Raw genomic sequence first — 20,449 nt, 5'->3', positions numbered from 1 at the left:
TGGCTCTGCCGTTACCCCAGCAGATCATGGCCCTACACCCGCGGAGGGTGCGCCTGAAGCCGTGGCTGGTGGCCCAGGTGGACAGTGGGATGTACCCCGGGCTGATCTGGCTGAACCGGGAGGCGAAGCGGTTCCAGATCCCCTGGAAACACGCGACTCGGCACAGCCCCCAGCACGAGGAGGAGAACACCATCTTCAAGGTGAGGCAGGGGAGAGCTCGGGGATCCCACGGCTCTGAAATAGAGACAAAGGGCTGGATTGTTGGCCCAGGAGCTGGACAGGCATCTCGGAAGCTGTTTCTAGGCACGCTTTATTTATCTGACCTCAGAAAAGCCACTGTGTGCACCTGGATGCCAAGCTTGGCACTGCCTGAGACAGTGTTGAGTTTTTTAACCCTTTCCCACCACCAAAGGGCAGATGCTGTGTGATCCGTGGTCTCTGGAAGATGACTGCTGTTGGCTTCATCCACTCGGGCTGGGATGTGGTAACTGGCTTGTTCTTGGCAGCAAACCCTGAAATGCTGTTCTGTAAATCTTAAGGGGTCCACCACAAGCTCATCACAAGCAAATATTAGTGCTGTCCCTAATATTCTTATCCCAAGGGATTCACTGTAACTCCCTACACTCCTTTGAGGAATTTCTGACCTCTGTCTTGGAGGGATCTTGGACCAATAATCAGATTTTGGGGTGAGAGAGGGAGAGGCCAGCCAGATGTCTGTGGCTGTCCTTCCACTCCATTTTAACTGAATCCATTCCTCCTGCACAGGCTCCCTGTCAAAAAGGACTTCTGGTGTTGAATCTGAGACCCACAGAATCTCTAACCCAAAACTGCTAATGTTCTTTTGGAGTTTGGATTTACATCTTTTTTTCTCCACTTTATTTTAATGGGAAAAACTATTAAAGTGGGAATTTCCATTTTTTTGTTATCACAAGAGCTCTAATTAAGACTTCTGCAAGAGAAGGGTTTGACAGTGGATTTGTTTGGAAGTATGATTTCTGATAAAAGCTGCTCTGTGGGGAGGGCTGGACTGAGCTGGCTGTACTTTGTCCCCAGGCATGGGCCGTGGAAACGGGAAAGTACCAGGAAGGAGTGGACGAGCCAGACCCTGCAAAGTGGAAAGCCCAGCTCCGATGTGCACTTAACAAGAGCCGGGAGTTTAATTTGATGTACGATGGCACCAAGGAGGTGCCATGAACCCTATTAAAATTTATGAAGTGTGCGACATCCCGCAGTCGCAGGGATCAATCATTAATCCAGGTGAGGGCCTTGCTGACACGGGCTGGCTCCTGGGCAGGCCTTTGTCCAAGGCACCTCCTTCCCTCTCTGCATTAACTCTTCAGCTGCCAGGTGAAGACTGTACTTAAACTAAAGGGACTTTGAGTCATGCTTTAGTACTAAAATTAATAAAGCTGCACACAGTTGCATGTTTTCCTGCTAAACAATCTGATATTGGCAATACTGTGTCTTACTCCATCAATACTTTACCTTCGCTTTCTAGAATTATATATTAAACTGAAATTAGCATCTAGTATGGATCAGATTTATCCTTTTTTACTTATATTTCAAAAATACACAAATGAATATCCAATATTGTGCACAACCAATATGAAGATATTTTTTCAGTGTTTCATGCTGATCATCCACCCACAAGAATGTGCTTGTTTGCAGGTTCCACTGGTTCAGCTCCGTGGGATGAAAAGGATAATGATCTTGATGATGAAGAGGAGGAAGAATTGAATCAATCTCAGCATGTCCCAATTCAAGAGACATTTCCATTTCTTAATATCAATGGTTGGTGGCACAGACTAATGTATTAGTGAAGGTATTTGTTTGTAAATTGGCACATGCTTGAAATAAAATCTTGATTTACTGAAGAGTTGTGTCCTTTTTGTAGATTCTCCGATGGCTCCAGCCAGTGCAGAAAACTGCAGCCCTGAAACTGTGTGGCCAAAGAACGAACCCCTGGATATGGAAATGCCCCCGACAGCACTGCAGCACGACTTCTTCAGCAGCCCCGAGCTCTGGATCAGCTCCCTGCCAAGTATGTGCATGGGTTTGTAACAGTGCTTCTGCTTTTGTACTTTAAAACCTCACAGAAAATAGTGTTTTACCTTTTTCTTCCTGTGGCTGTTTGTGGGTGAGCGAGGAGAACTTGTGTAGGTTAAATAGAACTGTGTGTGGTTTAAACATCCCTGTGAAGGCAGTGGGGCTTGCATGGTGTCCCTGCTGCTGATGATCCAGGAAAAGCCACACTGACAGTTTCTCTCACAGTGACAGACCTAGAAATCAAATTTGAGTATCGAGGAAAGGAGACCGGACCCACGACGACCGTGAGCAACCCGCAGGGCTGCAGACTTTTCTATGGAGAGCTGGGTCCTATGCCAGACCAGGAAGAGCTCTTTGGGCCCATCAGTTTGGAGCAAGTCAAGTTTCCAGGGACGGAGCAGATCACCAATGAAAGGCAGAAGATCTTCACGAGTCGGCTGCTGGATGTTATGGACAGGGGACTGATCCTGGAGGTCAGTGGCCACGCCATCTATGCCGTGCGGCTCTGCCAGTGCAAGGTGTACTGGTCTGGTCCCTGTGCCCCCTCCTCCACCACCCCAAATCTGATCGAGAGGCAAAAGAAGGTCAAGCTCTTCTGTCTGGAGACGTTCCTAAGTGGTAGGTAACTTGTGCTTCTGGCAAATAGCTCTGGACACTGGTCATGGCACTGCTGGAAAGGGTGGTCTGCACTGGGGCTCCGCCTGGATGCACCAGGTAGTTCTCTGTGGAGAGTGGGTCAGGGCCACTGCTGCCCTGACTTCAGGGGAGCTTGGAGCGGGTGTGTGGCGGGAGCAAAGGGCTGTACACTCATATAACGCTCTGAGAGACATCAGAGGGCCTTGCTTTTAAAGAAAGCACTTCACATGCAAGGAATGGGCTGTAATTGTGAGAGGTGGCAGAGGACAGTGTGTAGGTAAGAGTGGGGGTGCTGCAGTCAGGTGGGATGGCACAGGTGTTTCCAGCTTAAAGAGGACAACCCTGCAGTGCTCTGCTTTTCTTCTTAGAGCTGATTGCCCATCAGAAGGGACAAATTGAGAAGCAGCCACCATACGAGATCTACTTCTGTTTTGGAGAAGAGTGGCCCGATGGAAAACCCAGGGAGAGGAAGCTGATCGTGGTGCAGGTAGGAGCTGGGGCTCTGCGGTGACGTGTGCCAGCCTTGTTGGGTTTGGGATCAATTCCCATGGATACCGAGACCTGTTCTTCTCTGCTGTAGCTTCTGACACCAGGAAAACTCCAGTAACACTGGTGGGGTTTGGGAGAGCAAATACAAATGTGACATGTGCTGAATAGAATTGGTTTGTGTGTTTTAAGGTATTGTGGAAACCGTCTCTGCATCCAGGAGAGGGGTTCCTGCAGAGTAACAGGGATATTCCGTGTGCCTTTAGGCTAGAACAAATGCCCTCTTTAACAGGTCATCCCCGTTGTGGCCCGGATGATCTACGAGATGTTCTCTGGGGACTTCACGCGCTCCTTTGACAGCGGCAGCGTGCGGCTGCAGATCTCCACGCCGGACATCAAGGACAACATCGTGGCGCACCTGAAGCAGCTGTACCGGCTGCTGCAGAACCACCAGGAGGGCTGGCCCATGCAGGCCCCCGCCATGCACATGGCACAGCCACTCCCAGCACAGTGACAGACCCTTGGCATCCACCGGGGTTTCTTATGTTGTACATATAGAGAAGTGTTTCTTAACCAGTGCCTTGCCTAAATCTGAATAAATAAAATCTGTAAATCTCGTCATCTGCTTCCACAATTTCAGCGGTCTGTGGTGCTTTTGTTTTGGAAGTGGCTGAAACCAGAGGAATACTTCTAACTCCTTCACCCTTTTCAGCTGTTTGCTTAAGTAACCCATCTGTATAAATCAGATTTTCAATTCTGTAATATTTTTTAATCTGCTATTAATACAATGTATATAAACACTTGACCATTAGAGTGGAAGAAAAAATATTCTGTGCTCTATTAAACCTGCCTGCACAATATCACCTTGTCTAGTTTTTTTCTCTTGAACGGGGCTGTAACAGCAACCTCGGAGGCTGATACTCCTTAGAGTGTGCGGTTTTGTAGAGGGGGGGGTGTATGCAGGCATTGTAAATGCGTGTATCCCGGAATGGGGGTGGAAGGGGCCTCTGGAGCTCCTCTAGCCCAGTCTTCTGGGCTCTGATCCTTCAGATCCGTACACTCCAAAGCATGCTGTGATGGTGCAGGCTGCCAGCGGCTCCCAGCAGGGCTCGGGCTGTCCCTGTCCCTGCTTTGGTGCCCGGGCTCCGAGCGCTTCCGTGGGCCGTGGCGGGGGCGGTGGCTCCGCCCGGGGCCGGGCTGAGCTCGGGCCCGCCCCGGAACCGCGCGGCCGCGCTGGTTCCGCTCATGGCCCCGGGGCCCGCGTCGCTGCCGGTGCCGCTGCTGGTGGCGGCGGCCCGGGAGGCGCTGGGGGCCGGGCCCGGGGCCGGGCGGAGGCGGCGGCTGCCCGCGGCCCGAGCGCTGCATGCGGCCGGGGAGGTGCTGGCGGTGGCGGCCGGGCTGAAGCCGGCGCTGCTGTGGGACTGCGGGGCCGCGGGCCCGGCCGAGCTGCGGCGGTACCTGGGCAGGCTGCGGGAGGCCGGGCTGGCCCGGGGCCGCCTCCACGTGCTGGGCATGGGCGGCTCGGCGCTGGTGCTGCGGCCGGGGCTGGCCCGCAGCAGGGTCCGCGCCGTGCTCCGCGCCCGGCCCGCGCCGCTCGTGGATGTGTCGGCGGGGCGGCGGGGCCCGGCGCTGTGCGCCCCGCCCGAGGCCCGCACCATCCGCGGCCACCTCGCCGACCTCCTGGGCCACCTGCGGGACGCTGAGGCCGCCAGCGCCGAGCCGGTGACCGCCAGCGAGGTTGTTCCCGGCGACTGGAACCTGTGCACCGTGGCCGGGGTGCTGCTGGGCTACCCCGCCGTGTACACCTTCGCCAGCGCCGAGGGCGCCGAGAACTGCCTGGCCCTGACCCCGCTGAGGGTGTTCACGGCCCAGGCCTCCTGCCCCCGGATAAAAGATGGGCTCAGGGTCCAGATCTACTCCTTCAGCGTCCCGGAGAGCCTCTGCGCAGAGCTCAGGGAGGTGCTGGATGCCTGGTGCGAGGAGCTCAAGGAGGCTTTCAGTGCTCAGGATGATTTTGTAGATCTCTGCATTTCGAGCGAGGTCGTGTCTCTTCCAGCGGTTGCCTTGTGAAACATGAGCATACTCACAACTTTTTAGCCTTCCTCGCTGCATCAGGGACCAAGGCAGAAGATCCAGTTCCCTGTGTGTGTTGTCCCCTGCATCTCTCTTGGTCCTTGAGCACTGAAGGCTGAATTGTGACAGTCACTGCAGGCCAGTGGCAAAACCCAATACATGTACCTTAAAGATGAGTGTGTGGACATGTGTGCTCCCAGCTGCTCTGCTGCCTCAGCCCTGCCTGCACATCACACCCTGCAAAGTCACTGTGCATTTATTTGCAATAGGCAGATGAAGATTAATAAAAGATTTGAATACCACAGTGTTTTGAATTAGTGAAGTTTATCGTAGGCTCCATGTGTATTTACTGCCTGTATATTATTATGTGTATATTGCGTGTATATTTCATGTATATTTACTTCCGTGCGAGGTGGTGTCGTGCACTGTGTTGTATCTGAGCCTGCACATGAATGAGGGGCAAGTGCTGCCATAAAACCTGCACAGTGCAGCTGGAAGAGGGACTTTAAACCCCTGTCTCTGATGAATTCATGTGCTGGAAGTGAAAGGGAAGCGGGTGTGGCTATGGGGATGCTCAGCCACAAGAGATGCTGGAGGAGTGGGATAGAACAGGGCCTGGTGGGTGTGAGGTGGGAAAATTGCTCAGGACTCAAGAGGGGACTGTGCTAAAGAGCCCCTGTGAGCTGGGTTTATTTGTCAGGTAAGAATAGAGATGGTCCAGGATCGAGGACCTCCCATTTAGGGAGGCAATAAAAGCAGGAAGAGAATTTGGGGGCATAAAACCCAGGCAGGCTGGATCCCAAGGGCATGGGATGCCCCATCCTCCTTGCCCTGTGAGAGCCACGGCAGTGGTGGCCAGAGGGGCTTCGTCCCCCAGTGCCTCGGGGGCTGGGCAGTGCAACCTTCAGCAGGAACAGAGTAACCACAGCAGCTGAGGGAAGGGGTGATGTCCCCGTGTTTATTGGGAGTTGTCTGGAGTGAGACCAGCTCAGGATAAGAACCAAATGTGCACATACGAAACAGCAGAAGGTGCGGTGAGGTCGAGTTGCTTTTGGTGAAGCAGAGGTCAGTTCCTGCAGTGAAGTCAGTCATCCAGGAGCTCCTTCACAGCCTGTAACTCGCGAGGAAGGTGGCGACGGCCACTGCTACCACTGCCACCAGGAGAGGGATCCAGTGACCACGCTGTCTCTGCCAGGAGAAGCATGTGTTACTAGGAATGTGCTGGGGGATGACACTTCTCATCTCAGCCCTAGCAAGGATGTCATTCATCTCTCTGCACTGCACAAAGGAGGGGGGGATCTTTCCCAGGCCGCTGCGCAGCGCTGGGGGTCGGGACAGGAGCTCCCACCTGTGCCTGGCTGCCGTGGGAGCGGTTGAGCTCGTCCCGGCACTGGCGCAGCCGGGTCAGGCAGGACTGGTACTCCTCGCTCAGCGCCTCCAGCTCCGAGCGCAGCTTCGAGCACTGCAAGCACAGCAAGGGGCTCTTAGCAGGAGGGGCCCCCTCGGGTCTGTACACACCCAGAGCGGCCGGGCTGCCGCAGCAGCCGCAGCGCTTCACCTGCCCACGGGCACGGCCCAGCTCCGCTGCCCAAGTGTCCTCATGAACCTGCGGGACAGAGCACAGCTCAGCGTTACTGGCAGCGTGGGGCTGGGGGCCATGCCCGGGCTGCCACCATCCCACCGCCTGCCTGGCTTTGCTGCCAACGTTCACATCACGGGGGGGGATAGTGATTTTTTATGATCGCAGGAGCGTGCAGGTCAGGAAGATGTGGAATGCAGACTCCTACCAGGGCTTGCCCCTCAATCTGAAATTCCTTCTCCATTTCACTGATCCCAACAGCAATTCCTGACAGTTCTTTAAGCCCTCTGAGACATGGGACACCTGGGACAGGCACCTTGGTTGTGCTGTGCAACCCCAAAACTCAGGGATGGCCCCTTCTCCTGAACAGTCAGATAGAGTGAGTTCTCCCTGACATTCTGACGAGCATTGGCAGCAGCACCCTGCCTGTGCCCAGAGGCTTCAGGAGCCAAAGTGGGGGCAGCTGGGGTTTCTTGTCCTCCCCAGCTGTTCCCTCTTGCTGTGACTGTGCTTTATAGACCCCTCCTGGGGGCTGCTGGGTGCTACCTGATGGTGGTGGTACCCTCAGTCTTGTGGGTTAGTGTGACAAGCTCTCCTCCTGCATGGCTCTCAGCTCTGTTACAGTAAGTTATAAATCATTTTTATAAGTCCTTTTTTATAAATCCTTGCTGGCTGAACACTGCAATAAGAATTGAGATGCTGTTGGTTGGCAGAAGCCTGGTTTGATGGCAAAGTGTGTGTAAAAGGCTGTATAGCTTTGGTTGGTTGGGTTTTTTGCAGCCCAGTTGTAAGGGCATTGCTTCTGTTAACAGACCCTTCCTGTTCTTTTCATTGTTGCTATTATTGCACGCCTTTTCTTTTCCTCCTCTCCTTCCTTTATGGTCAGGGGGTTGGTTCTTAACGTGTGGCTTTGGCTTTTCCCTGGGAGGCTGTTGAGGCTCTCCTGTCTGTGAGAGCAGGAGTGGGTTTGTGTGGGGAGAGCTCTGCTCCTGCAGCCAAGGCTCCTGGAACCCTGTCCTTGTGTGTAGGTGCTTCATCGGGGGTTTAGGCAAGAGTGGTACCAGGACAAAAACTTAGGGGAGATAATCCTTACAGGAGAGCCCAAGCCTGGGTTACTTGCAGGAGCTTTGGTGTGTGGTGTTTCTGCTGGAGCTCTTGCACCAGCAACAACTGAGGGACTTCCTCACCTCGTCCTCCTTTGCTGTGAGCTGGGATGTCCTTTTCTGCATCTCATCCTTCAGACTTTCTGTTCCCTCCTCCTCAGGGTGCTCTAACAGAGAGTTTTGTTTTTCCTTGGCAGGAGTGAGAGGTGGGGTCTGTGTGGTGAAAACCTGGTCTAGAAAAGAGTCAGGCTTCTGATGAGAAACAACTCTAGGCTCTGGGTTGGCTTTCGCTCTTGTTTACTCAGCACAGTTTAAGGATAATATTTGTGTGCTGTGCACAAAGCAGAAGACACAGGAGCTGACTTTGTTATCACAGGCCTGTCTCTGCTGTAAGCTACAAGTTCATCATCTTTAGAGCAATATTTCTAAGCATTTGCCAGAAATAATGGGGAGGGAGAATCAAAATGCTTTTTTCATTAATTTCTTTTGTCAGGTACAGCTGTAATTGTAATTATAAGCTGGAATATATTTTGTTTGGAAAAAATATGGCGTAGCCACTGAAGTAGAATTTGCAGTGAAATCCATTTATTTTTTAAAGTCCTTGCCATCATAAATACATTTCTGTTTTAATGTTATCTAGCAAAACAACTCATTCGGTGTAGCTCTAGAATAACTGTTCATTCTAAACCAATGTAGACTTTTCCTAGAGTCAGGGCTAGTGTTCCTGTGTCCAGGGAGTGCTATGTGGGGATTACAAAGTTTGCTGACCTTTCCTTTGCACCATCACCTCCTGGCTCTCCTGTTGGTTGTTCTGGTTGTGGATCAAGTCTGGGAACACAAAAAGCCACATTATTATCCACAGCACTAAAGAAGGTCTCTTACTTTGTGCATCTCTGTGTTACTTACTCTGCAAATGGCTGATTGTTGCTTCCAGTGTTACCTTCTGCTCCTGCTCTTTTTGCAATTTATCTGAAATAAAGACAGAAGGAAATCAAGGTTGGTGTAAATCTCTGTGTATCTTTTTGCAAGGGTGGTACTTTTCTGTTCTCCCCGTGTGCAGAGTCGAGCAGACATTGTAGGCTGCACTGAACTTTCTTCTCTGAAGGGATGTGATTTTTAGCTGTTCATTGCCCTTTTTTGGCAGCTTTGTCTTGTGTGCCTTGCGTTCAAGTCATTTATGGTTTATTTTAAAGGTGTTCATGCAAGACCTGTTATGAGATTAGAACTGCAACCCACTTTCTCTTCCTTAATTATGCTTTAAAATAGTCATGTGTGAATTTAAAATAACGTGTGTGAGTTTCCTTGCCTGTCTGAACTGGTGCTTTAGGACACCATCAGCTCCTGTGTAATACCCAGTGCCAGGGGCTGCAGCGCTGTGTTTGATGCTCTGGCAAGGGTGCAAAATCCTGATGGAAGCTGAGGCCACATCTCAGATTTTTATTTCTTTTCAGGTCTCCCATTCCATCCTTTCCTCTAGCAAAGTCACTTGACTTCTCTGAACTCTTTAATCTAGTCGGAAACAACTTTTGGAGGACTCTGGAAACCAGAAGCTTTTGTGGCAAGCTGAGGTGCGCAGCGTTGGAAGCGAGCCGTGTGTGCGTGCGGCTCTAAGCACCGTGGGTTTAGGAGTATTTTCCTTGTCCCTCCGTTTTTTCGGAGGGCACGGCCCGGTGCGTGTCCCGGGTACCTTGGATGTGGCGGATGTGGCCGGCCTGGCGGTCGTTGTCGCTGCGCAGGGCGCTGGCTCTCTGCAGCAGCTCCGTGTGCTCCTCCCGCAGCACCTGCAGCTCCCGGCTCAGCCGCTCGTTCTGCGCGTCCGCCCGCTGCCCGAGGGGAGAGACAGTCACACACTGCCCGGGCTTGGGAGGACATTAAAGCTCGTCTCGTCCTGCCCCCCAGACCACCTTCCATTGTCCCAGGTTGCTCCAAGCCCCGTCCAACCTGGCCTTGGCCACTTCCAGGGATGGGGCAGCCACAGCTGCTCTGGGCACCCTGGCATCAGCAAAATCCCGAATTCCAGAGGAAGCTGCTCCTGCAGGGAACCGACATACCTGGAACTCACTCTGTAAAGACTGGAAGCTGTTTTTGAGCTCGGTGTGTGCTGTGGTCACCTTGGTCAGTTCGGCTTTGAGGGCAGTGTCGTGCTCCTTCCAGAGGGCAAGGTCCTCTCGTGTCTCTGCCAGGCTTCTCTGGGGAGGAGAGCAGGGACCCGGGGTGGGTGTGACCCAGGGCCCAGTGGGACCGGGCCAGGCTGCCCTGGGTGACACAGCTGGGCTGTGCTGGGCAGTGCTGGCTCCCCCAGCACCAGGATACAAAAACCTGCATGGGGCTGATGCCATCTGATGGACAGAGCCAACACGGGCAGTGTTCCCTCTGGAACACGTCCCTGTGCTGCCAGCAGGCTTGAGAAGCCTGGTGGTACTTGGGCTAAAACTCGCTTGTTTTTCTGCAAATACCAGTTATCCTGTGGGTCAAAGCAATTTGCTGCCTCTTGGGGAAAAGGTATTTTCATATAAACGAGCAACTCTGGAGACATCGTGCCCTGGTGTGTGTGTTCAGAGCAGGGAAAGGCACAGAGGGGTGGTGGAGGGGAAGGGATTGCAATTCCAGCTGACAAACCCGAGTACACTTCCCCAGCTGTGAGCTGTCTGTAGCTTGATGTGCAGTGCAATGAGCACAGGTTGCATTAAAGCTGCTTTGGGCTTTGCTGAGTAGCTAAAACGTTGTAATTTTTTTATCTTTGCTGTTAATGGTAAGCCTGTCATTGCCTTTCCCTGACGTGTGGGTTTTCTTTGTCACAGCTGGACTAAATTAAAGCCAAGCCAGGTGTAAAATGTGTTGCTCACCTGAGAGTTTTGCAGCTGCTGCTCTGCTTGGAGTTTGTCCTCCAGCATCTTCTGAAGAGCCTCTTTTGCCTTCTGCTCATAGGTCTGCTTCTGGTCCTCCATCTCTATCAGGATCTTCTTCACACACTCCTTTGAGTAACTCTTTAAAGAAAGAAATAAAGAGCTTGAAACGCTTATCTGTCAGACTCCTGACCCTGCTAAACCTGAATATTAGCAAACCCGGAATGTGTAAATGCTACTGCTAATGTGCTGTGAAGCATTGCTTCAGCAAGGAGTTAAAGTCCTTTTTGGATAGGTATCTAATCTGATTGGTGTAGAAACTGAGACTCGACCCAATTACAAGATTTGATTTTGGTCTTCCTGCCTTTCCTCACCTGTTTGTCAGTGAATCAGACATTACCTGGGTGCAGGCCTGCAACTGATTTTCCAGCACCCGTAGTTTACACCTCAGTTTGTCTTCATTCAGCTGACCCTGGGGAAAAAGAAATTGAAGTGAGATGTGAAATTATGAACTGCACAATGTGCCCCCAATGTTTTGTTAGGTTGTGTTTTGATTCTTTTTCTCTCTTTGTCTGTAATCAATTCAAAGTCTCTTCAGTGCTGAGAGCTCAAGTAAACCTTCCCAGCTTCAGAAGAAATGGGATATGGGGGAAGTAAAACTTTTATGGATTGAAAACCTGTCCTGAGGCAGTTTCTCTGGTTACTGAGTGCAGGTGCTGGCAGTGACATGCCAAGTTAAGAGCGAGGGGATTTTGGGTTGCTCTGGCTGAGTTTAGCAGAAGTGCAGCTGCTGCCTGTCCCCATGGATACCCCTGTTCTCTGCTTGTGCTCCCTCCCTGCCTCAAGCTCCAGCTGCTGGAACGATCTTGTCTCACTGTTCTCCTTGGAAAATAGGCTGGGTCTGCATTGCAACATCTGCAGTTGGGCAGGGGGATCGAGGGCACTGGTGATGATTCATTTTGCCCATTATCATCATCTCCTCTCGGTGTTAGTCAGGCTGCTCAGGCTTTGTGAAAGCAGACTGCGTGCAAATTGAGATAATCTTTCTAGCAAAGAGTTCACGTAGGCTGTTTTTCCACCACCAATACTGAGAACACCAATATCCTCTCTGCCCACTGCTGTTTGAAGTCACGACTCTGAAAAGAAACTCCTTGATGTTACAGGAATAGCTGACAGACCCAAGCAGAACCAGATTCCCTGGTGTCTCAGCACTGTTTAAATTTGCACAGAAGCACGTTTACAGTCCCAAAGACTAAATCTTCCCACTTCAGTTGTTGGTGCAAAGAACTAAAGGCTCTTAGTAAGTAGGTGGGATTTTGGAAGGCAATTTTAGATGTGCAATATTCTTCCTGGTTTCCTCCTGTTATCTGCATGGGCCCCAGCTGCTGTGCACAGATGTGGCTGTGCCATGGACAAGGCAATCAGGCCCTTCCTGTGCTTTGGAGCAGAAATCATGGAAGGGTTTGGGTTGAAAAGGACCTTAATCATAACGGAGACTCACTTAGCATCATCCTTCACCTGGCAGCATTTCTGAATCAACTGTGCAGCTTTTACAACTGGTGGGGGATTTAAGGCACAGACCCGGGGTAGGAAGGTCTCTCTAATCTCAGAGTGAAATTGTGAGAGGGGGAAGGGCCCAAATGCTTTGTCCTTTCAGTCTGACACCCCCATCTTCCCGCAGAGCGTTCACTTGCCCCATCAAGCCACAACCACACATGAACAGCACCTCAAAAATGACTCTGTGGCCATTCTGAGAGCTACAGCCACGTCACTCACATGCATTCAACAGCTCATCTTTGAAACCCAAAGTATTAGAAAGGGTTAAAAAGCTGCTACAACAAACATTTGGCGTCTCACCTGAGGCTGGAAAGGGGCAGCCAACCCTCACTTTCTATCGCACAGCATCACGGGGAAGGCTCCATCCATCCCTCCCTCCCTTGGCCAGCACCCTCTGGAGAAGCCCCCCAGCCCCACCTGCCTCCTGGAATTCCCTCCAAGCAGCAGCATCTGCCTGTTCACCCCATCAGCTCCAGCACCAAGGGGATTTTTAGGCTGATGAAAAGCGGAGTGCAAGAGGCAGCAGCAAAGTCTCTCCTGCAGCAAGGGCAGTGAGCAGCAAAGAGCACCCACCTGTTTGTAACCTGAGGTTTCGTGGCCACTTCCTGCGAGTGTGGCTGGGTGTTTTTTCCTGCTCACATTATATTGAAGGAGCGAGCGAAGGCGGAAGTTTCTGACCACAGGATGTCTAACACAAGTTTTTGTGCCCCCTCGCCCAATCGCTCGCTTTTCTGCCCCAACAGAACTTTCTAACTACTTTTTTTAAATGGCACAAATTAATATTTGATTAATAATCCTTTAGGAAATCTTCATATATTTCATTAAATGCGTCACCCTAATTTTGTGTCCTTACAGCATAAAAAAAGGCCCCTGGCTCAGGGTGCCCAGAGGATTTTTTTTGAGCTGTGGGGAGACAGTTTGATGCCAGGCCACAATGCAGCACCAACAGCCTTGGTGTTGGGGCTCTGGCCTGTGTTTGGGGCCCAGAATACATCCCTGACAGGAACAGGGAGGATAACCCTGTTATTTTATCCCCACTCACTGCTGTTTGCTTTAAGAAACAGTGGGAAAGGCAAGCTATAAAAACACCCCAAACCTTACAGGAGAATACAGATTTTTAGACTTGCTGTTGATCTGAAAGCAAAGTACATTTTGCAAGAATCTCTTGGGGCACAAAAGGGAAAAATTCAGGCCAAGTGCCCCCTTAACTCCTGAGTTTGTCCCACCCTCCCTAAGCAGAGAGGTGGCAATGAGGCAGGGAGGCACTGGGAGGGGATGAGGGGTTCTGCAGCTCCCTGGTACCTGCCAGGATTTCTCTGATGCCTGGAGCAGCGTGGAGAGAAGCTCCTGCAAAATCACCATCTTCTGCTTGAGCAGCAGCTCGCGGTGCAGGGCCTCCTGTGGGCAAGGGGATGTGGTCAGTGGGACCCAGAGCTGGTGGGGACAGCCCAGAGCCCCCCTAGCCCAGGGCTGGGCTTGCCCTGCTTGGGGGGCTCGAGGTCTTTGAGGTCTGTTGGCTTTTTTGCCACGTTAAAATTGGGCACGTAACACCCCTTCATTTAGCAATAATAATACTAATTTTAAAAGTATTATTCTTAATGAAAACCAGCTGTCCTGGTGGGTGCTGAGCACTATTTGATACCTACCTTCAGGTAGTTGGAGAGCTGCACCATTTCCTGAAAGGGAAAGGGCAAATGTTTAAAAATAGGATTGTTTCAGTTTATAAACATTTCATGAACTTGCTACAAAAATCTAAATATTTTGAAATAAGAGTTTAACACAGTATTAACAGCCTATATTTGGGTGGAGAAGGAGAGCCTGCTGGGGTCTACTGGGTTGCTTTTTCCAGGCAAGTGGAAATATTTCCACCACAGTTTAACTTTCAGAAGTTCTTGGTGGTCATTACTTGTGCTTTGCTTACCTTATTTAAAACTGCAATTCCCCAACTGAAATGAAAAACAAAGTGTGTTACTGAGGTGTCAGGGAGGGTCTGCAGCCATCCCTGGCCCTGGACCCCCACCCAGGCTGAGCTGTCTGTGCAGCAAACCTTGTGCCTTTTGAGGGGGAGGGAGGGCAGGAGCTGCTTACTCTGTCTGCTGGCTCGAGTCTTTCACTGCTGTGCTGGCGTCTGGGAGGGTCTGGGTCCCTGTGCAAGCAAAGTGAGAGGATGTGAATGATCCCCATCTGAGGATGTTTTCCATGAGGGCGTCCATCTCTGCTCCCAGATGGCTCCCATTGCTCCCAGTTTAAATAGTGTCCAGTGACAGCTCAATGGGCACAGGAGGCAAAGAAATGCCCTGCTCTGATGGACAGAGAAGCAGAATGGAAGTTCCCCTGCACTGAAGTCACTCCCCAGAGCCCTGGATGATCTTGGGACAGCAACAGGGCAGCCCTGGGGCAGAGCAGCTGCTCGGCAGCACTGGTGGTCAAGCTGTGGGCTGGTTTATCCTTCCCCAGGAAAAATATTCCTGGTTCCTGCAGTCTGCAGGGAAACCTCAGACTGGGATGGTAAAGCAGCACAGGAGTGGGGATGCTGGCTGGGGAGCTGCCAGCTCATCCCAAACAGCTCCATGGAGACGTGAAGGTGGGAAGGGAATATTGTGCTGGGAGGTCTGAGCATCCCTGACGTACCTTGGGTGTTGACAGAGTCCCCTCGTCCCTGGGGGATGCTGAGGTGCAGCAGGGACTGTGCAGGGGACAGTGTGGGGCAGCTCCTCGGGTGCTGGAACGAGAGGGCAGCTGCAGTCAGTGTCTCCCCAAAACAGGCTGATGGGAGGGGCTGTACCTGCAGGGAGGGACTGGGTGAGGAGCAGCAAGGAGATGCCGAGGAACTGTGGCAAATCCACAGGAATCTGCTGCTTTGGCTGCTGCTGCTCCAGAGCTTTGTGGGAAAGTGGGGGAAAAGCCTGCTGACTGTTGGGATGGGGGAATGACAACCCCAGAACGGGACAAGGTGGCCGGGAGCTGGGCCCTGGGGTGGGTGTCTGCTGCCATCTCGGAGCAGAGGTGCTGGTTCTGCACCGGCTTCCCCCGGGCTGGGGCCTCTGCACAGCTAAACAGGGGAAGGCCCCGTGCATGCCAGTGCTTGTTCCAGATTCCTGGGACTAAAGCTGCTGAACCAAGTGGCAGCAGGCGGTGGGGGATTGCTCTGCACACTCTGGTGCTGCACAGGGAGCTCCAGGGTGTGTCTGTAAATCACCTTGTGCTCAGTTGTCTCTGCTCTCACAGGTTGAACATCTCACAAGGATGAACTCAGTGTACCAGAGAATTTTACACAGATATGCATTTACCAGGAGATCTGTTTGGCTCTGCCTGGGGCGTTTTGCACCTTTCCAGAGGTGTTCTTGAAGGCAGGGAGCCCTCTGGGTCACTGTGCAGCACAGGGTGGGTAATGAGTACCAGGGAGTCTCCTGACTCCTCCACCTTCTCTGCTCGCAGTGAAGGCGATGGAGGGAAGCCAGGTGGCTGCAGCTCACTTACCAAGGGTGAAAATAATTTGTGTAACTGCAAAGCTGCAGCCTGGCAGCAAAAATGTGGGGTTGTACTTGGAGAAATGGCAGAAAAATCTCCACGTGGTTCAGGAGTAGGCAGGGAGGAGGTGACTGCATCCCCGCGCCTGACTCTGCAGTTTGTAGGGAAATGCGCATTTTTGTCTGTGCAATCTCCATTTTGGCTGTGTTTTGACGTGGATCCTGATGCTTTAGTGGTGGCTGGAGCAGGCTGAGCCCCGAGCTGTGCTGCAGGGCAGGCGTTACCTGGAGCAGGATGCTCGGGCTGGGCTCCACCCGTGAGGAGGGGTCCGGAGGGGTTCGTGCCTCGGGCTCCTGTCCCGGCAGGGTCCCCTCGGCCTCGCCCGCCAGGTTCCTCCTCCTGAGGAACTCCCTTTGCCGGGGGCTGTGCTCTGGCCGCCGGGCGGGCCGGGCCGGGGGGCGGCAGGCGGTGGCATTGTCCCTCCTGCGCAGCCCCTCCCTCGCCTCCTGCCGCCGCTCGCTCCTCTCCTCGTAGCTCTCGCCCGGGCGCCGCCGCTGCGGCCGTGCCCGCCTGGGCATGGTGGGCTCGTCCCCTCGGGGCCTCTGCCCTGTGAAACCAGGGCAGAACACAGGGGCTGAGTGAAAACCAGTCATTTCTAGCATTTAATGGTTGTGGGGTATCCAGCGGTTCGGAAGTGGCATTTACATGTATAATACTTCCATGCTTTTTAGTTCGTATTAAAATCTGCTCTTGTAATTTCTTTTTACTGTCCTTGTGATAGCTGTGGGGTGCTCAAAGCTCATTCCTGGTGATATCTTTTACTGTAGGGGCCTCCTTTGAAGGAGAGCAGCATTTTTGGGGTGGTCAGCTGTTGCCCTGGGTGGGGAAGGTACTGACAAGCCCCAGCCAGGACACTGCTCCAAATGCTGAGTGTTTTTCAACTCATTTTGCTGTCTTTTAGAAAAGGTCCAGTTGCATGTCCTGCACAGTGTCCACTCATCCATCTCTTCCCATCAGGAAAAGCTCAGCCACCCTTCCACCTGTGCTGCCTCTGGGTTGCCCAGCCTGTCCCAGGGCTGTAAAAGCCTCAGTTCACCAAAAATGCGCTCAAAAGCAGGGTAAAGCTTAAAGAAACACAGTCCATTACTCACCTCGAGCTGAGCAAACTGTTGAGGCCTTCTTGACAAGCTAATGCTCTATTTCCTCCTTCTGTTACCCCAAATTACCCTCTCTAATTCAACATATCCTTTATCTTTCCTTTCCAAGCTGTTACACTTCTTGCTTCAAGGGAGACCAGAAAAAAAACTGTGCTTCTTGCTGGTTCATGTTACAGTTTCCCGGTGCAAGTTGTGTAGGCTGAAAGTGGGGTGAAAAAAGAGGAAAAAGATGCCTGGTGCTGCCTTCAGCCTCCGCTCCCCTCCAGCCCCACCAGCCTGGCTCTGTGGGTGCTCTGGCACTTACCTGGTCCCAGGGGTCCCGTCCTACCCTCGAGTGCTGTGCAGGAGCCGGGTGTTATCAGGCAGGAACACGCCCCAACTGCCCTCTTCATGCCAAGCACCTCATCCTGTGCTCTCGCTCTCTTTTTCTCTCTGTAAAACAGGAAACGTTGCAGCTGCGGCCGAGCCCCGGTTCCTGTCTGTGCTCGCAGCCCGGCTGCGGGACACGGGCCCGACTCACTGCGGGATTGGGCTTATCTGGGGAGCCCAGAGTGCCCAGCCTGGCTCTAAGCAGAGCCAGCAGTTGTCTCCTGGGGCATCTCCCCTTGCTGGTCTGACACAGAGGTTGAGCGCTGGCTCATGAAACTGCTTGTGGCACTCGGTGACGGAGTTTCCCTGAGCAGCTTTGGGGCAGAGAAATCCAGACTTAGGGAAGTACAGTAATGCTATTATTTTAAGGCTTCTTGCAGATTGGAAAGAGGAAAAAGAGGGTGTTTTGGCAGCTGAGGAGAGGTCAGGAATGGCAGAAATTCATTAAGGTCTTTAGAGAAGTGAAAGCTTCCTTAATGCAAATCGGGAGGAGGTCACTTTAGCCAGCTGGGCACTGATAAAGGCTCCATGCCCTGATAAGGGCTCTCTGCTTGTGCACGTGGAGAAGGAACACCCAGAAAAACAGAGATCTCAAAGTAACATTGGATTTATTTTTACAAAGACCGGCATGGAAGGGATGTGTGACAAAAAATGTCCAGATTCAGAGACTCTCTCATGGCTTTGGGTGATTTGTGCTGCTTGGCCCAAACCCTGGTTCTGGGCCAGGGCTCAGCTGTCTCAGTGGCTTTGCAGAGGGAACAGTTTCTGCAGGTTGAGCAGGAATCCTGCCGCTGAGCAAGACACTGGCAGCAGATGCTGCTGCAGGGCCTCTGAAGGGCCTCCTGGTTGGAAAAAGCCCTTTACAAGAATCCATTACTAAAAAGGACGTTTTTGTGCTGTTACAGACTCCTGGAGTGTCCTGTCCCAGGCTGCCAGGGTGCCAGCACAGGGATGCCCCAGTGGTGTGGAAAGGGGCACCCAAGCAGCAGAGTTAACACCCAAATCCCTCACGCTTGGTCCCGGGTGTCCCAGCACAGTTCCAGGGTCTATGTTATGTTCTCCTGACATTTTCCACGTGGTAGCTGCTCCGGATGATGGAGTCGAGGAATTCTGGGGCTAAGCTGCGGATGAGGAGCATGCTGCCCACTGCCCGGGGCGGGTAGCGCACCTCCCGCTGGCGCAGGGCTCCCCCTCGGATGATCTCCAGGGCACACTCCTCCTTTGGGGCCGGCGCATCCGGGATAACGTGCGAGACGGCGCGCACGGCGCTCTCTGCAAGGGAGGGGGGACAGGCACGTGTCAGGTGGGGGCACTGCCACAGGCACCACCAGCTCACTCAGGGTGTCAGGGGCATCCTCAAACCAACAAACTCCGGGGATCGGACCTATTTAACAAGGCTTAGAACACTGAAAAGAACAATTATGGGATGCCCTTCCCTTTCCTTTCCACCTCTTGAGCGGCCACAGGACCTCCCCTGGGTTCCCAGTGGGGCTGAGCTTACCTGTGTCGATGTAGCCCAGGATGCAGAGTGTGATGGAAACATTGACCTTGTCTATGATGAGTTCCTGTCTCAAGGAGCTGAAAAATCCATCTAAGGCGAACTTGGTTGCAGAATAGGGAGCAGTAAATGGGCCGCCAATTCTACCTGGAGCAGAGGCACAATGCTGGGGTTCAGGTACTGGGCAGGCACCAGGCTACACAGACACAATATAAACCTCCCAGAGGACTTGAATTGTGCTGATTGATCTAAATCATATGCTGATCCAGCTCTCTGCCTTGTCGCCCTTATCCTGCCTTTTGAAGAACAGTCTCAGCAGGGATCCCTGGCAGGCAGAGGAGGGGCTGTGGGCAGGGGGACCTTGGCCCCCGTGAGCTCACCTGCTATGGATGAAACCACGATGATGCTGCCCTCGCTCTCCTTCAGCATGGGCAGGGCAGCTGTAGCCAAGGCCACGTAGCTCACAAAGTTGATTTCCATGAGCTTTCGTACGTGCTCAACGTCCCCGTTGAAGTAGGTGAAGCCACTCTGGCCGATGTGGTTCAGGATGAGCATGTCCAGGCCGCCTGGGGGCAGAGCAGGTTTGCCACTAGCACCCATCATCCAGACCAGGCAGCCTCTTGGTGGCTGGGATGTGCTGTGGGGTGAGGAGGGGCAGCTCCACAGCACCTACCCCAGGTGTTCTCAGCCTCCCTCAGCAGCTCCTCGGGCAGGGTGGGGCTGTCCATGGAGCCGCTGACGTAGCGGGCGGAGGCAGCACCGAGCTCCAGGCATCGCTTCACCACCTGGGGGGACAGAACGGGGCTGGATGGGTTCCTCTGCAGGGAACCCCCCATCCCAGGCTGTTCCTGTCTTTGGCCAGACAGGGCTCGTGCTGGGGAAGGCCTGGGGTGGGTCTGTGGGGTACCAGGCGTTCCCGTGTGCCTGGGCTGGGGTGAATATCCACATCCAGCCCAGCATGCCATTTACTTTCTGCAGCTTGGCCTCTGTCCGTGCCGTGAGCAGCAGGTGGGCCTCCATCCGTGCCAGGTGATAAGCCATCTGCTCCCCGATGCCGCTGCTGGCTCCCGTCACGATCACCCGCTTCCCCCGGAGCATCTCTGCAGAGGAGGGTGCAGAGCTCAGAGCTGGCACAGCCCTGTCCCTGTGGCTCCTCTGTGTCCCTGCCACCCTCGTCAGACCCCGCTGGAGTCTGATCCCTAATCCCAGTTTGGTGGGGAGCATGTGTGAGGCTCGAGCTCTGCACCTGGCCTGGGAGCAGAGAGAGTTGACCAACAAAAGGATTAAATGTTTAAAGTGGGAAAAGTGCCTGTTTCCTGAATAAGTCATTTGCAGAGGTCAGACACGGTGTCCCAGCAGAGCCAGTGTAATTCCATGAGTTTTTCCTGGGCTCTGACCCCTTGCCCAGGGGCTGTCTGCCCTCCCAGCCCTCCTGCTCTGACAGGCCCTTCCACGTGCCTGTGCGTGGCACACGCTGCCCCTCTGGCAGCAGCCTTGCTGCCGTTGTAAAGCCGGTTTTCCCCAGGACTTACCTTCATTGAAGTTCTCAGATGCCGAATAAAAATAAAAGGCCAGTGCTGCTCCCAACAAAGGGATGAAAACCTTCAGGAGCAATCCCATCCCTTTGC

General features: G+C 53.0%; 4 protein-coding genes across 9 annotated transcripts; 2 read left to right on the top strand and 2 right to left on the bottom strand.

The window, feature by feature from the left end:
• On the top strand, positions 1 to 4,028 carry IRF6 (interferon regulatory factor 6). Its single transcript, XM_032133336.1, is given in 8 exon segments — positions 1 to 200; positions 1,054 to 1,189; positions 1,192 to 1,257; positions 1,669 to 1,791; positions 1,895 to 2,041; positions 2,272 to 2,664; positions 3,051 to 3,169; positions 3,461 to 4,028. Coding segments are annotated over 8 exon segments (1,380 nt in total). The 5' UTR covers positions 1 to 26; the 3' UTR covers positions 3,683 to 4,028.
• Positions 4,029 to 4,405: 377 nt separating this feature from the next.
• Positions 4,406 to 5,545, top strand: C24H1orf74 (chromosome 24 C1orf74 homolog). The gene has a single exon (XM_032133329.1). The coding sequence runs from the start codon at positions 4,414 to 4,416 to the stop codon at positions 5,236 to 5,238; it is 825 nt and encodes a 274-aa protein (XP_031989220.1). The 5' UTR covers positions 4,406 to 4,413; the 3' UTR covers positions 5,239 to 5,545.
• Positions 5,546 to 6,173: 628 nt separating this feature from the next.
• Positions 6,174 to 17,716, bottom strand: TRAF3IP3 (TRAF3 interacting protein 3). Of its 6 annotated transcripts, none has more exons than XM_032133326.1 (17): positions 17,259 to 17,714; positions 16,082 to 16,404; positions 14,958 to 15,111; positions 14,415 to 14,472; positions 14,248 to 14,272; positions 13,973 to 14,002; positions 13,629 to 13,724; positions 11,170 to 11,241; positions 10,770 to 10,910; positions 9,975 to 10,112; positions 9,611 to 9,746; positions 8,830 to 8,892; positions 8,692 to 8,751; positions 8,008 to 8,156; positions 6,800 to 6,847; positions 6,590 to 6,703; positions 6,174 to 6,429 (listed from the first exon to the last, which is right to left on the bottom strand). In XM_032133326.1, exons 1-17 carry the CDS (start codon positions 17,344 to 17,346, stop codon positions 6,346 to 6,348), a joined length of 1,779 nt encoding a protein of 592 aa, XP_031989217.1. In that variant the 5' UTR covers positions 17,347 to 17,714; the 3' UTR covers positions 6,174 to 6,345. The 6 variants fall into 6 exon arrangements, with proteins under 6 accessions (XP_031989217.1, XP_031989218.1, XP_031989214.1 ...); XM_032133327.1 differs by adding an exon at positions 16,949 to 17,153 and having other exon boundaries at positions 6,590 to 6,847; positions 17,259 to 17,350; XM_032133323.1 differs by having other exon boundaries at positions 6,590 to 6,847; positions 17,259 to 17,716.
• A 198-nt stretch (positions 17,717 to 17,914) lies between these two features.
• Positions 17,915 to 20,441, bottom strand: LOC116455334 (corticosteroid 11-beta-dehydrogenase isozyme 1-like). Its single transcript, XM_032133050.1, has 6 exons — positions 20,354 to 20,441; positions 19,791 to 19,921; positions 19,495 to 19,606; positions 19,202 to 19,387; positions 18,825 to 18,968; positions 17,915 to 18,595 (listed from the first exon to the last, which is right to left on the bottom strand). Exons 1-6 carry the CDS (start codon positions 20,439 to 20,441, stop codon positions 18,375 to 18,377), a joined length of 882 nt encoding a protein of 293 aa, XP_031988941.1. The 3' UTR covers positions 17,915 to 18,374.
• Positions 20,442 to 20,449: the final 8 nt, after the last annotated feature.

The sequence above is a fragment of the Corvus moneduloides genome, chromosome 24 (genome assembly GCF_009650955.1).
Source record: "Corvus moneduloides isolate bCorMon1 chromosome 24, bCorMon1.pri, whole genome shotgun sequence".
Lineage (NCBI taxonomy): Eukaryota > Metazoa > Chordata > Aves > Passeriformes > Corvidae > Corvus > Corvus moneduloides.
Note: the sequence above shows the minus strand (reverse complement) of the source record. Positions and strands in the feature narration are given on the sequence as shown.

Excerpts from the sequence above, each read along its gene's own strand:
- C24H1orf74 (XM_032133329.1), top strand. The coding sequence starts at position 4,414 with ATGGCCCCGGGGCCCGCGTCGCTGCCGGTGCCGCTGCTGGTGGCGGCG.
- TRAF3IP3 (XM_032133323.1), bottom strand. The coding sequence starts at position 17,346 with ATGAAGAGGGCAGTTGGGGCGTGTTCCTGCCTGATAACACCCGGCTCC. Across the intron at positions 14,003-14,247 it reads GAATTGCAGTTTTAAATAAG|GAAATGGTGCAGCTCTCCAA; the intron begins GTAAGCAAAGCA and ends TTTCCCTTTCAG. Across the intron at positions 10,911-11,169 it reads AGTTGCAGGCCTGCACCCAG|AGTTACTCAAAGGAGTGTGT; the intron begins GTAATGTCTGAT and ends CTTTCTTTAAAG.
- LOC116455334 (XM_032133050.1), bottom strand. The coding sequence starts at position 20,441 with ATGGGATTGCTCCTGAAGGTTTTCATCCCTTTGTTGGGAGCAGCACTG. Across the intron at positions 19,922-20,353 it reads ATCTGAGAACTTCAATGAAG|AGATGCTCCGGGGGAAGCGG; the intron begins GTAAGTCCTGGG and ends CCTCCTCTGCAG. Across the intron at positions 18,969-19,201 it reads CGTGGTTTCATCCATAGCAG|GTAGAATTGGCGGCCCATTT; the intron begins GTGAGCTCACGG and ends CCTCTGCTCCAG.